The 15,372-nt window shown below is 46.6% G+C and overlaps 1 protein-coding gene across 1 annotated transcript in view; it reads right to left on the bottom strand.

Moving 5' to 3' along the window:
- Positions 1–15,372, bottom strand: part of ACTN2 (actinin alpha 2) — a 65,162-nt gene that overhangs the window by 22,025 nt on the left and 27,765 nt on the right. Inside the window, exons 5-9 of the mRNA XM_026504029.4 lie at positions 11,416–11,503; positions 9,695–9,773; positions 6,695–6,776; positions 2,634–2,719; positions 1,174–1,266 (exon numbers count right to left, since the gene is read on the bottom strand). Of these exons, the coding sequence (XP_026359814.1) occupies positions 1,174–1,266; positions 2,634–2,719; positions 6,695–6,776; positions 9,695–9,773; positions 11,416–11,503 (428 nt within the window). The remainder of the gene's footprint in view (positions 1–1,173; positions 1,267–2,633; positions 2,720–6,694; positions 6,777–9,694; positions 9,774–11,415; positions 11,504–15,372) is intronic.

Raw genomic sequence — 15,372 nt, forward strand, 5'->3', positions numbered from 1 at the left:
GAATTCCTAAGGATGAAGTATATATGCTCCCTTTTCTCAAATTATGAGCAAGTTGAAAAGCTACTAATAACTGACACTCAGGATTACTTGGAAAACGACAGCGGGTAAGAATAAAAATCTGCTACAATGGTGACACACCCATAGTCAAAGGGTTTGAGGAGGATAAATGAAGGACCAGGGAAGAAAAGGAAGGACAGAATTACTGAGGACTGCCTGTCCTTTGGTCCCAGTCATGCCTCTACCCTGGCATTGGTCCCTGGGGCAAACAATGCTGCCAAATTGAATATTCCCACAGTAGCAGTATGAACACAAAAAGTCAGTATCATCAGATTGCATTACTATTAACCACTCCTTTGGAAGATTTACTCCAAGTATCCCTATGCTTTTCCCAGGACAGACCAAGTACCCACTAAATCAAGTCAGAGCAAAAATCATTTGGTCACTGCTGTGTGTCACTATGGTTGAGTTCCAGCCAGACAGGGTGTGGCTGTGCCCCTCACTCAGCCCACCCCTCGTATGGGAAAGCAACGCAGCAGCAGTGACAAGACTGGTTCGTTGCTATTTATGCTCTAATCAGAAAAAAGGAAGAGCAACATGGAAAGTGCTATTCTAACCAAGAATCTGGCTGAAGAGCTGGAGACGGCATCATTGAAATTCATGCTCAAACGCCTTGGATGGGGGGTTCTGTCTTCCCCATATCTCCCTCTAGATATTCACAGACACACACGCAAAGCTGAGCCGCGTCTCACAACAGGCTGGGCCAGTTCCTGGGACGCTCAGTCGCTGCGTGGAGCAGGGGGGCTGAGTAATGGAGGGCATGCTGGGTGAGGTCAGTAACCAATGAAGCAGGGGGAAAAAAGTAATGCGGTGTCCTCTGGGGGCGTCCAACCCCATCGGTGTAGAGCTGAGCATGGGATCACATCCCACTTCTGCAAACGTGCAAACTACCTCTATGCTTTGGGGCGGTTGGGGAGCCCATCATGATGACTTTTGTGCCAATCAGTATGTTGCTACAAGATGGGCAACCTCTGAGATCAAGTGCATTTTTCCACTTTGTTTCTGTCCGAGATGAAAAATGCAAAGGAAGAAAACACTGACAGTCGGTGTGTCCCCCTCCGTGCCTCTCCCTCTGGGTGGGAATGGACAGGACTGCCAGGCACCCGCTTCCTTTACCTCACTTGCTAGCCTCTCATATTCTTCCATCAGCCTCTCATTCTCTTGATTCACAGCAAGAACCTTACATATCCTGTTAGCCGCTGTCTCGGCCTGTAAAACACAATAGGTAAACAGGACAGCTCCGTCGACAGGGACATGCATGCACAGAACGGAACGTGGTGGGGCAGGAGAGGAAATGAGGAGATGGCGTGCTGATTCAGGGTTAGGGTGGAGGAAGACTGAGGGTATGGCTGTTGAACACTGAGTCATTTCACACCTTTTTTACACAGACTTACACGGCAGGCTGAGTGTACTGTGGGGAATAATGGGGAGATACCATTAGTCTAAAACACAAGCTTCGTAAAACATCAAGCAAGTTAGTGACAGAAATATGTGGGTCAAGGAAGCCGAAATTCCCCGTCCCTGAATGTCCACCTGAGCACTCTACTGACGTCCTGACTCTGGGGCCAGAACCCTCTAGATAACCTTAGCCTTTGGGAATCAGAGCAAAAAAAATAGCGGGGTCCTGAATATACATTGTCATTGCACCGAGTTCGCTGAAGCCCTCTTGTCCTGAAATGAATACGCAGAACTTGCTAGATGGGACCTTTCCACAGAGTTAAACTTGCTTTAAGATTTGTCTGACCTCCACAAGAAGTCATCGAGGTATGCAGAATTCTCGGTCGTCATTTCATGGAGGGCCAGGAGTGGCACAGTGCCCTGAACCACGACCACGTGATGAATCAGGAAGGGCAAGCTGCCCCTCCTGGCCTCCAGCCCGTCCCAAAGCCTTGCCCCTAAAGCCCCGTTTGCAATTAGCATCATTTGCTGGTGACGGTCATAGAAATGACACATACTGTGTCCCCTCCGCCCCCCGGTCCATCCGTTTTCTCCAAGTAGATTACGTGAAGGGGCAAGAGACAGGTGAATAAGGAGAAACCTGAGGGACATTCACCCACAATGTGTGTCTTAAGAAATGTGAATTCTTCTGAGTCATCCCTCCACTATTTCAATTAAATTAAGAGTGATCTTCAAAGATGTTAGAACAAATCACTGAACAGCGAAGGCGGTTTCTAGGCGGAGTAGAACCAGGGGCACCAGGAAGGCGCTCACTTGTCCTTGGTCAAATCTCCCTATCACTGTTCAATGACTGTGGCGCCATTCTCACGGCACTTTTTTTTCCTAAAGCACCAATGTTTCCCATAATTAACTAACGAAATCAAAGCAGTATCTTAGAAGGAAGGAAAGGTTAAAAACAACAACATTTTAGGAACGGTCTAAAGTTAAAGCTGTTAAAAAACACAAAGGATTCACAGTTTGGAACTTGGCGTATTAGGTCGTCACAACACACTTAGATTCCAAGGTAAGATGTGAAGCGCACGGACACACACCCAGGTACGCGCACGCACACACGCACACACAAGTAAAACCGGTGCAGGAGAGCCGCCCGGCAGCCCCGATCCACACGTGCTGAATACCTGCTCCGCGCCCGCAAACGCATGGTAGAAGCAGGACACGTAAGTCATGATAGCTCTCTCGTCGGGTTTGGGAGTGTTCACAATGTCTGAAGGGAGGGAAAATAACACAGAAAACAAACACACACACAGATGAAGAGTAGAAACCAGGGTGAACAAAGGGAAGAACAGATTGGTTTACACCGATCCATTTTGTGCGTGTGTCTGGGGCCCACGACGCTAAAGCTCGGGAAGGCTCTCTGGCACGGACATGGTTTGTGAGCAGAAGGACTCGAATGATGGGAACCAGCATGGTTTTGTTTTTTTAATAAAATCAAGCTAAAGCTTTCTGCCTCCCCCGCCCCGTGATGAACTTCTCAAAGCGCAGTCAAGGCATGAATATGGGGACCGTGATCAGGGCTTGTTATCACACCCTAATGACTCGTGAGGCCCACGTCTGCTTGTCTGCTGACCGTATCAGGTCATCTGTCACTGCTGCTCTGAGCAACACGTGTCCCCTTGCAAGATGCTGGGAACACTGGCAGTGCCCCATGGCCCCATCTCTGCTGCCCCTTCCCCACCCCACCCCACCCCACCTTCCTAACCATCAGCTTTCTGGCTCCGTGAGCGGCCCTGGCTCCTAGGGGGACAAGATTCACTGGAGAGAACGTGGCTTCTAACCCCTTCTGTGCCTACTTACCTTGCCATTTACAGAAATCACCAAGGGTAACAAAACCTCTAGAGAGAAGGATAGACACGGCTTGCATGTGTTGTGACTGTTGCTACCATTTGTATTAGCTGCCGAGACCACCAGCAGGAAGAGAAAGCAGGACAGTGCGAACACACAACCTTTCTACTTCCACTCTGGCGACACCATTGTTTGCTGAATTGCTTTTTAACTAAACTCGGTTCTGTCACTGGATAGAATGCAGTTAAAAAGAGACCTTGTAATTCCCTAAAGGGGGAAACCTAGTCACCGGGTTTTCAGAGGGTATGCCTAGAAAGGATGTGGGGTTGTGTCACGGCATGGAATCTTCTGGAAAACAAACATGAACGGCATACTATTGCATGGACAGAAAGTAAGTTTCAAAGAAAACTAGACTAAAAAAGACAAATGACTGCCTCCTCAAACCAGACAGGTCTCCTTACTCGGAGGAGAGGGGAAAAGAGAAAAACAATTGGGGAAAAAAAATTAAGACACAGAAGGTGAAGGGTGAGTGGTGATTCATGTTTTACATCCTCACCTTCTGTGCACCAGCAAAAGCATGATAGTAACAGGAAACATAAGTCATTATGGCTCTCTCATCGGGTCTGGCAGTGTATACTAAATCTGTGTGGAGAAAAGAAGGTTAACTGCCGGATGTTCTAGCACCCGCGGCTTCGGCCAAGTGCTGCCTCGGAGAAGAGTCACAGCCTCGCATCTCTCCCCCGCACCCCTCCCACACTTTGCGGTTAAAACGTTGGCTCCCGTCAAAGAATTCGGACCTATGAAGTCCTTCCTCTCTGTGCACTTTTGAGGACTGCCAGAGAAGGACACGGTAGCCCAGAAAGAGCCCTCAACGGGCAAGGAGGTCACACCCGCGGCCAGGATCGGCGCTCCGGGAGCCCCCAGGATGCACAGCACAGAGCATCCCCCGAGACGGTCTCCCGCTGCACACACGGACGGCCGGGGGTCGACAGAGATCCCCTCTGCGAGTCCACACAGAACCTGCACACGCAGGAACCTAAGCCCGGAGCTCACCTGAGGGAAAAGTTTGTGGAGGAAAATAGAGAAACAACTTCCAGACCCTTTTCAAAGCACATCAGATGCTTAAGAGGAGGACAAATTTCTCCAGTGTTTGCTACGGGCAACAGTCCACGGGAGAGGGGCCCAAGGAGTACCTCGGAAATCCCCACTTAGGGTTCAGGCCCCAACACAAGGACAGGAAGTGAGGTGAAGAGCAGCAGGCGGGAAGGCAAGGCTGCTCCGGAGGGACGAGCGTTCTGACAGGAGGCGGCCAGCTCGGGGACGCCGCTGAAACAAGGGCACGCTACCACCACACCGTGGGGGTGATAAGTCCAATGGCAGGTGTAGCGAGGATACAGAGAGGGTCACGCGCGGGGGACCTGCTGGGTAGTCCTGTCAGTCAGTGAGCCCCACACCCAAGTCAGTCAAGTTCATGACTGCTAGAAGATTCCTGTGAGAAATTACACAGAAAATATTATAGTATGTAAGCATTTTTCTGAACACTTGAAAGGAAAAGAAAATAGATGAAAACGTGTCACAACGGAGGAGGAAATGAAGGCGTACCAGCGCATCTCATCGGCCTGGGAGGATTCACAGGGTGGACACACGCCCGGACTGGGACTCAGAGGCTAAGGGAAAATGTACCGACTAAGAAGCACGTCAGCAGCCCAGAGGAGTAATGGTGACCCTGAACTCACCCTCGACTGCAGTGTATTAGGGAGGCATTAACTTACTAAATGTCATCTGTTTTCTCCTCCCTTTAGTATCCTAGCTATTAATTCGAGTGGGTGAACCCTGCGTAGTTACTTACTCTATGGAAAGGTCGAAGGAGATGCCACGCAAATGTAGACTTAGCTTAGAAAAAGGAACTATTTTTTCTATGTTGTTGCTTCATTACTTGACTGACTCTCTCCCTTTGAAGAGTGTTGGAAAACCATCAACAGATTCGGAGGAGTGTATTAAAGGGTTAATGCCCAGTAATACAGGTGTTTGTTAAAATGGTTAAATTAATGAATGGGTAAAATCAGAATCCTGCTTTGAAGGTCACTGTTATGTGTCCCTAAAAGGACATGTTGAAGTCCTATCCCCCACCCCTGGTACCTGTGAATGGGACCTCATTCGCAAGTAGGCTGTTGTAGAGAGAATCAAGTTAAGACGAGGTCCTGCTGGGGTAGGGAGGATCCTTAATCTAACATGACTGATGTCCTTACAGGAGAGAGGGAAAGAGACATACAGACAGAGAGGGAAGAGTGATGCTACCAGAAGCCAAGGAGTGCACAGGGCTTTCTGCAGCTGGAAGAGACGAGGAAGGAACCTGCTTTACAGGCTTTGGAGGAAGCACGGCCCTGCCAACAGCTTGGTTTCAGACTTACAGCCTACAAATTCCTGCTGCTTCAAGCCACCTAGTTTATGATAATTTATAATGCAATCACCAAAAATGAGGAGGAACAGAAGACTGACAACTGACTATAATCAAGTTCTTTGCTTTTCGTCAATAATGCCAATTAGGGGAAGAAATGGACCATTACGGAGTAACAGTATTAACAACAAACGCAGCAACATGAGTTCCCTGAGGGCAGGGCCCCACCTTACACATCTCATTCTCTCCCCAAGTACCTCGCAGAGGGTCTCGCTCCTGGCAGGCACTCAATCTGTGTCTGTTGAGTGGTGAGTGAACCCTGACAAGGGAAATGAACAGATGGTCTCCCCGTACCTGTGCTTTCTATGGTGTGCCGTAGGGACACCGCACGCAAACGTATCACAGAGAGGGCACACAGGTTACCTGGAACGAGTCCCCAGCAAGCACGATGCTCAGCTGTAAAATGGTTAGACGTTCTCCCAGATCTAACTAAACTAAATTTAACTTAGACCCAAAATCGAACGTGGAAGTTCGAGAGGTACGCGGACGGCCAAATGTCCCATGTTCTCTATTTCTTCTAACTTCTGGTTGGAAGGAAGGATGTTTTTCCTTGTGGAGTCCTGAGCACTTCACAAGAAGACGTATTTGCTAAGCTTGTCTCCATGTGGTAAGAAAAATAAGTGTGTTGTTACAAAAATAAAAAAAGTAAGTTTGTCTTTGCAGATCGCAAACCAAAGCATTCCGTTTCTTTGCCAAACCTGAACCTTTTACCAAACTCTTTCACTCTAGTTTTGCTGGCGTGGCTCTGAGCAGGAGTTTCAAAAAGAACTCATGAACGAGCTAAAAATGCTCCTCACACTCCCGTGGCCAATGACAGGAACGTCTTCAGATTCCTAAGTTCGTCAGATGTAACTTGGCTACAGAGTTTTACAAACCCGCACACGGCCACGGCACGACGAGGCCACAGACTTTAGTCAGTAAACACAATTTTCCTCTCACCTTCAGCATCCAGCATTTTGGGAATATCCAGGTGCTTCTCTGCAATTTCCATGGCCAGGTTAATATTTCCTATTGGGTCATCCTGCATGAAAAACAGCACAACCACTGTTTGAAAATAGCTTTTGAACAGCACTTATGAATAATGTGTTTCACACACCTCATTTTTAGGAGGAGACCTTTCCATGCACAGAACTGTAAGAGTGTAAGTAGTTTTCCTTCTTATCTTTTTCCAGTTGCTCCAAACACTTAGAGAAACACCAAAACTGATACGAAGCCCACACAACACATGCACATTCCAAATCATAGAACGTGAGCCCAAGGTTTCAGAGCACAACCGCTTTGCAGACAGGAGAAAAGCTGTCAGATATGTCCTCATGGGCTGGAAAGAACACTCAGAATACCTCCGAACTCATTTTCAACTCTATTGATAACAACCTTTCAATGATTCCAGAAGAAATCATGAAACAGACAATTCCCAGATCTCGAAGGTGATCCCGGAGAACATTTAGTACAGTGCTTTTGCTTTAAATATAAGAAAGCTGAGGGGTAAAGAGAGGGAAACATGCCAGCTGGTGAAACTTCTGGATTCCCAAAGAAGGTCACAAGATGGCTACAAAGAGCAAAAATTATCTTCTAGGATGCAAAAGACTGAAATTGTACATGAAAACTGTGAGGAAATTTTTGTTCTTAAGATTACGTTTATCTTCACTGTGAAATTGGTTAAATATGCATATTTATATTTGCATACGTATATAATACAATAAATTTAACCAGAGGTGTATAACCAAAACACCGAAAAATTTAAAGACTCATTTAACATTCTTGTTTTGATCCACTTAGGATGTCATTATGAACATGAAATGGGATAGGGGTAGTTAAGATAGAAAATTGAACTGAAAAGTACTGTTAGTCCAGGGATGGCTTTAATGAATTTTGACATCAAAGCCCTTTGAACATTCTGGACACTGCAGTGCTCTGCAACGAGTCCATCTGAAGAGGCTGAAGCAATTGTAAAAGGGCGGACTTTAAAAACACATGCACGAGGGTCAATGAAGAAACCCAAGTAAGCTTCCGGGACTCACCGAGTAGACATTTCAGGCAAAACATTTTTTTTGAGTAAATGTTTTAACAAAGCATATAAGCATTTCATTAAAGCAGCCATGTCATAATGTGAGCCTTACCTGCATATTTTATGCATATGTTTATAAAGCCAAATTGCTGAGGAAGATTTTTTGTTTTAAATATATAAGAAAAATTTCAGCATTAAAAATAGATGGATTCTGAGACTCTGTGAACACTGTCTCATTTATACTGTAACTGAGAGAGATAAAACGTGACAGTGCAGTATTTTCTTGGCTCAGCGACTGGCCACGTGACCTTGGGCAGACTGCTGAATTCCATACCCCTTCATCTGTAAAACTGGGATGATAACAGTACGGATGCATTATATCTCACTGTGCACTGTGAAGCCTGAAGGAATGTGCATGTATATGTAACATACACAGTAGAACGAGCATTAACATACATAATATGTGTGGTATGTGTCCCACACATATGAATATATACATATGTAACATATGTACTTATTAACAACGGAGTCTAATCTAGAGCTATGTAAGTATGAACTGCTATTGCTCATGACTATCATTTTTCACTCATCTTAGACAGCCAATTACCCCAGGTCTGTTGACCATTCGTAATAAAAATCGACCATTCTAATGCGCTAACGAATCTAGTTCGATCTAGAACAATCCCTTCATTCTGCAAATGAGACAGAGATTCATTGAAAAAAACATACACCATCTCCATGTTTGAAACGTCTCAAAATAACTCCAGAATAGGAGAATATGGGCTTTGAAAAGTTAAGGACCTCCGGCAACCCTCTGTCACGGAATTGTAGGGTTCATCTTTCCCTGCAAGTCAATTCTTCACGAGCTCCCCCGCAGTCATCGGAGACAGGCCCGCAGTGAGCAATGAGCAAGTAACAACGAATGAGGGGGCAGAAGTGACCTTTCCAACGACCATGCATGGCACACAGGTAGGGGCGGCATGCGGGGACAGACTCCACACCACAACACGGCAACTCAAGCGAGCGGCCGGCAGAGCACACCAGCAACCAGAGGGACTCGCGGCGACCTGTTCGGGGCAGGCAGCCTGTAGTCCTAAATCTGTACATGTCATCATGTCCAGGGCAGTGCACTGCCTGCCACAAGGCTTCCATCACAGATTATATTTCTAAACTACTTTTCTGAAGAAAGAGTTCTGAGACTATTTGAAACTTAAGTACACTAAAGCTTAAGCTTAGAGAGAGAATTAAAATGTCATCAGCTGAATTTTCTAAAGAGAGCAAAACTAAAATTAATAACGAAAACAGTTTTCTTTAAAAAAAATTTTTTTTTAAGATTTTATTTTTAAGTAATCTCTTCGCCTAACGTGCGGCTCGAACTCACAATCCCGAGACCAAGAGTCGCACACTCTTCTGACTGAGCCAGCCAGGTGCCCCCAAACACTCTTCTCTAAAGCCACAACGAATACCTTCTCTCGATTGCAAGATAATGATCAAATGCCCCTCGTGTGAGAAGTTAATCAGTTCTGAGTAAAAATGTCTGCAACTAAATCCTTCGGAAAAGGTAAAGGGAATTTAAAAAGAAGGCTTAGAGTATTTGAACATTTCAACTCCCCCCTCAAAAAAGCCCATATATGCTTCCCTTCTCATATTTACAATCTGGGAATGTAAAATCTCTAAAAAACATCTTAATTTGAGCCAAAAGGGTGACTTGGCTTTGGGTCTTGTCCCACCCTATTTAACAGTAATTAAATAATTATCAATCAAAGTATTTTCCTGGCTGCCTGTCCCGTCTGCATTGCGTGCAAGGCTAGCAGGGAGACGGCTGGCGACAGCCTGCGTGTTCTTATGCGAGTTCAGTGCTGATGTGCTCACTTGGAGGACGACATGCTGAGGGGCAGAGCGGACACGGCATGCCAGGCGCCCAAAATGACCTTGTTAAGCTTTGAGTAGTCAATGAGGTCGGGCCGGTGTCTGTGGATGAGCGCACAGAGTCCGAGGCCATCCTTCCAGCTGCACCATGGTCGGAAGAACAGGAACATGTGTTAGCGGAGAGAAAGCAGCAGCAAGGCTCTCTGCCCTTGGTCAGACTCAGGCTGGAAATGGTGGGATGCACGGCCCCTCATGTCCTTCTGTCTGACTGAATGCACACAAGGCCCCCTGTTCCTCCCTCCCTACTTGACCCAGTGACCTTGTGGTCCCTTCCTTGAACACCAGGCTTCTTCCTGGGGTCCTTCTGGGGTCTGCTGGGCTCCTCTTCATTTACAGCTCCAGGCCCACCCTTGCCTCCTCCCTGTCTCCCGGCCCAGGCTGGTTCTGGGCTGCAAGAACCTGAAACGGCCCTCTGCTCCACCTCTGCCCTCCTCCCCGGTCAGTGCCCTCGGGTCCTGATCCGTCCTCCCTCTCTCCTCTCAGTCTCCCACGTCGGCCCTCCTGCAGGGTCTGCCCAATAACCACACACAAGGATGTCTGCACTTCCCCCCAAGATCCTTAGTACACTCAGCTCCCAGGGACTCCTCTGTCTTCACAATGTTCTTTACTTGTTTTCAAAAAGGCAAAGACACATTAGCGCCCCAAGAACTCAGCAAAGAGGACCTGGATTCCTGGTCTGTTTCCCCAGAGATGCTCGTGCTAACTGTTCTCTAGACAACCCCGGGCTTTGAGCTTGCCGGTGGTGACCAGGGGTTCACCGAGGGCTGGGAGTGGTAGTTCTGTTCCTCAGAGTGTCAGGGGAAGAAAGAAACCCCAGGGGCTACACAGCTGAAGTGCTTGGGGCCAATCTTGGGCCCAAGGAGGAAAGGTGAGAAGGTCATCGAGAAGCAAGTTGACTTTCACACTGGCAGAAGGCCTGCCTTCTACTTCATGGCTTCTCCTATCCTTGAGACAGCGTGTTGGGGGGACAGAGAAGTCCTCTTCCCCACCTTTGTATGCTCAAGGCCTGGCTCAGTGCCTGACGCCTGGTAGACACTCTCATATTTGTCTACCCGGGAGAACCTCCCCCATATTTCCTCCCTTCATTTCTCTGATTATCCATGGTGGCTGGGGATCCGTTTCTATTCCCGGGTAACCCACCATGTAAACGGTGAAAATACAGACAACTCTTCTACTCACAAATGATAATGGTGGAAGACCCGCGTGAGGAGAGACCCCACGCTCTGAGATTACATTCAGGTTTCATTCACACAGGTTCCTGTCATTTTACAAACATGAGTTTCCTCCTGCTCTCGAGCCCCAGCATCCACAGCTGGCCGAGGAAGTGTCTTTCCGTGTAGCCCAGAGGGAGGCATCGGGGTGGAGACAGTACATCAGGGGGACACGCAGACTCGGCCTTGGTGTCCTTGCTGAGAAGCCACGCCTGCCACCTCCCCCAGCAGCCGGGGAAGGCCACAGTGAGGGGCATGCCTACACCCCCAAACTGTAAGGCCCACTGGGGTGCCTAGCAGTACCGTGCTGTTTTCCCAGCACCTCAAACCCTAATCAGACGTGTTCCCCTGAGAGATAGTAAGCATCACAGAGGCTGCAGCCTCAGGTCCACTGCAGACGTAAAACATGTCTCAGACAGGAGCCCGAAGACGCTCGCACACGTAACCAGGGCCCTCTCGGCCACTGAGGACTCCAGTGAGAATGCAAGCAGCCCAGGGCCCTGCTTGCTCACCTGGTGTGGAAGTTCTGAATGTTCACGTTTCTATAAGGAGCGGTTTTCCTCTGACACCAAAGCAGCAGGCCTTCTTTGGCCGAGGTTTCTGTAATGACAGCCAAGAAAAAGTGTCCACACGGAGATACTCACTGCTTAATGCACCCAGCGCCTAGGCCCTTGACAAAGCGGCCTCCCGGGGGGCAACCACCCAACGCATCATCGTGTCTCACGATCTCTGCCGGGACCCTGCTCCCGGGGACGGACTTCTGACGTCACCGAAGGGACCTGAACAGGCCGACACAGGAGCAACGACAAGGTGTGACATCATAGAAAAGCAGACCGCAGGGATATTGGCAACTAATCATATTTTCGAAGTTTCACTTAAAAACTACCACTACTCACTAGTCTAGGACTTCGCTAACCAGTCGTTCGACTCACTTACGGTTTTAGGTCAACGGGATTCACAGAGGCCGCGGCGTCTCAGATTGACGCCCTCCCCCGCTGACTTTTACAATACCAAAAGGCTTGTATTAGTATGTTCCAGCTTGGGCCACTTGAGTTGTGATCAAGTAGAAACAACGACAGGCCCCCGTGGTAGCGCACGGCAGGCCGCTGAGGGGCTGCGCGGAAGCCACCCCGGCGTTCCCCGGAGGCCATAGCTCCTCCTGCCGCTCCAGCCCGGTGCTGAGGGAGGGAGGAGGGGCCCTGGGCCCGGGCCACTCCTGTGCCCGCGCAGCTCCTCAGAGCGACAGACGCTGAAGGGCTCCCATCAGCCTGGCTGAACAGGCCTGTGGCCCTACTGCTGTGAAGACCCTTCTCCCTGCAGCCCTCCCTTCTTCTCCAGCACAGGGGTTGGCCAGGTGCACTGGCCTGATGGCTCTCTCGGCCATTTCTGGTTCTTCATATGCATTTCCCGCAACATAGCTCCGGCACGTCTGTTCTGGACTGAATGTTTGTATCCCCCCAAACTCCTATGTTAAAGCCCTGACTTATTTAGAGATGGAGGCTTTGGGAGGCAATTAGGGTTAGATGAGGTCATGAGGGTGGGGCTCCCATGACGGGATTAGTGTCCTTCTGAGAAGAGAGCTCTTCCTCTCCCTCTGCCATGAAGGAGATTGCAAGAAGGTGACCATCTACAAGCCAAAATGAAGGTCCTTAGCAAACACGGACCATGCTGGCACTGATCGAGGACTCCCAGCCTCTAGAACCATGAGAAAATAAATTTCTGTTTGTCAGGACACTCAGTCTATGGTATTTTGTTATGATAGCCCAAGCTAATACCCACCGGGCTCTGGCATTTTGGAGGACCCAAAGTTACATGCATCCAAACAGCTCCTCAAAACCACTCCCAAAATCTAGGATTCTGCCTGTATTCAAGTGCTAACAATTTAGAAAACCCCTGTAAAGATGGGGACTCTTGACTAACATTGGGCCCTGGCCTTCTGTTTCAGTTAGGACTCAGTTGATTTTTTTTTTCTGTAAAAAGTATTCTGTAATTATTTATCTCCATTGTCCATTCTAGTTCAGACTTTCCTGTGACCCATAACCCAGCTGAAATAAACACACTCCCAAAATTTCATGTGCTATAGGAATCATCTGAATGACTCTTATTCATGTCTCTTCTCTAGAAAATCTTATTAAGAGAAACAACGGAAAGTCCTAAGACTTTACTCAAATATTAACTGGTAAAAACATTGAAAAATGGAACTCCATACTGCCTGCCTTTGGGGTCCCGACCAATGTAACTAATTTTTTTTCTTTTTTTTTATAATAATTTTTTATTATGTTACATTAGTCACCATACAGTACATCCCTAGTTTTTGATATAAAGTTCCATGATTCATTATTTGCGTATAACACCCAGTGCACCATGCAGTACGTGCCCTCCTTACTACCCATCACCAGCCTATCCCATTCTCCCACCCCCTCCCCTCTGAAGCCCTCGGTTTGTTTCCCAGAGTCCATAGTCTCTCATTGCTCATTCCCCCTTCTGTTTACCCCCCCTTCATTCTTCCCTCCTTCCCCTACTGATCTTCCTATTTCTTATGTTCCATAAATGAGTGAAACCATATGATAATTGTCTTTCTCTGCTTGACTTATTTCACTTAGCATTATCTCCTCCAGTGCCGTCCATGTTGCTGCAAATGTTACCCGACCAATGTAACTAATAAGAAAAAGTACATCATCAGGAGGGAATAACGCACTGTATTTTACAAAGTTGAAATGAAATTTAGGCTAGAAAAGTAAACAGAGGTAAAGCAGATCAATACAATCTCATAACTGCTACTGAAGTTAAAATTTGCCAGTCATGGAGTTTCACCTAATTTCTGTCTGAATATGTCTGAACACTCTTAGGCGATGAACGTCAAAGTTCTCTCCTTAGTTCATTGGCTAATCTAATCAAATGGACTCTCTCTCCCACCCTCAAGACCATTGTTAGGTTCTCCTGACCAGGCTACAAGGTGGTGCCTATTATGTCCCGGCTCCCTGCAAGGACAGCTTACACCGAAGCACGGCCATTTGGCATACACAAAATCGTGGATGAGAAAAGCACATTATAAATAGGTAGGGCCATTTATCATTCCATAACAAAATACCACAAGATGCACCAAGCAACCCCATCCGTGTGCACTGGGACCTCCTTCATTAGCAGGTGTATTGATCTCTCATTTTATTTCCTGGAAGAAATCCAGCATTCTGTGGAAGGAGACTGGCTCCTCAAAGGATTCAGTCATAATAACAATGTCTTTTTGCACATGCTACACATCATTAAAATGAACTAAGATCATCTTTCTATAGACCTCCACAAATTAGCGAGGTTGTTAAGAAATGACTCCGAAAAAGTAAAACAGTAAATAAAATAAAAATGTAAGTCAGCCAACTACCTCTGAAAGATACCTACTTGGAAGAGATCTAGGCACTTTGCTAATCAAATTCCCACTTTTGGGTGTTTCATTTCTTAGTCTTTGGAAAAGCAGATTAATGCATTTTTTAATTGTCATATTTCACAAAATATTGTGACTTGTTTATCTTATTTGGGGCACATTAATAATCACGTTAGGGAAAATGAATAATGGATAATACCACTCATAGCTACACTTGAACTAGAAGCAAGTTCTAAATTAGTATTATCAACTAATTTGAAATTTGTAACCAATCAGAAAAAAACCTGTAATAACCTCTGTAGTATTTGTGGGAAAAGGATTTGCTACTCTAGCAAATGCAATTGTGTGAACATGATTTTTAAAAACAGTATTTGTTCTTTAAGGTGGGATCAACTGTTTACATATTAAAATTTGGAAGTATACAAAATTGGTAAAATTATTACAAATTACTGTTTTTTAATAAAACAAGAACTTTTAAGAAGCATCTTATTATTTTCACTGGAATGAAATGAATGTACTTTAATAAAACACACTGTATGAAAATTTTCAAATTCAGACTATTTATTAATTCTAGCTGGCTGTCATTTTCGAGCCTGAATTATTGAGAGTATCTTACTTAGATTTTTAGGTGACACGAACGGGGCTTCCATGCCAGAAGGGAATAATCTAAGTGGGTCAAAAATTCCTCAAGGGTAAATATTGTCGGCTTCATGCCATCCGGCACAGAAGCAGGGACATTATTGGTTTTTAATGTTTGTTGGTGGATTAGTAACTAACATCACCTAAGAAGACCCGCATCGGAGGGTACTCAGTCCCGGGCGGAATTACAAACAACGCCCCTCCCCTCACCGTTCCGGTACCTGGTTACCCATTAGGTGACCAAGGTGCAGGACGCTGACTGGCCCGACAATTCAGACTACCTTCAAATGTGTTCTGCAGCTACACATTCTGTGATTTGAGGGCTAAATAGGCAAAGTTCTAATTGTAAGAATGTCAATTTGACACTTTTCAACAGTGCTGAATTCATCAAAATATTTAGGAGTACTGTGGGCGTAAAAGACTAAAGATTTTCATCTTGGGTGGCAGTGCC

Source organism: Ursus arctos, unplaced genomic scaffold, assembly GCF_023065955.2.
Source record: "Ursus arctos isolate Adak ecotype North America unplaced genomic scaffold, UrsArc2.0 scaffold_7, whole genome shotgun sequence".
Classification (NCBI taxonomy): Eukaryota; Metazoa; Chordata; class Mammalia; order Carnivora; family Ursidae; genus Ursus; species Ursus arctos.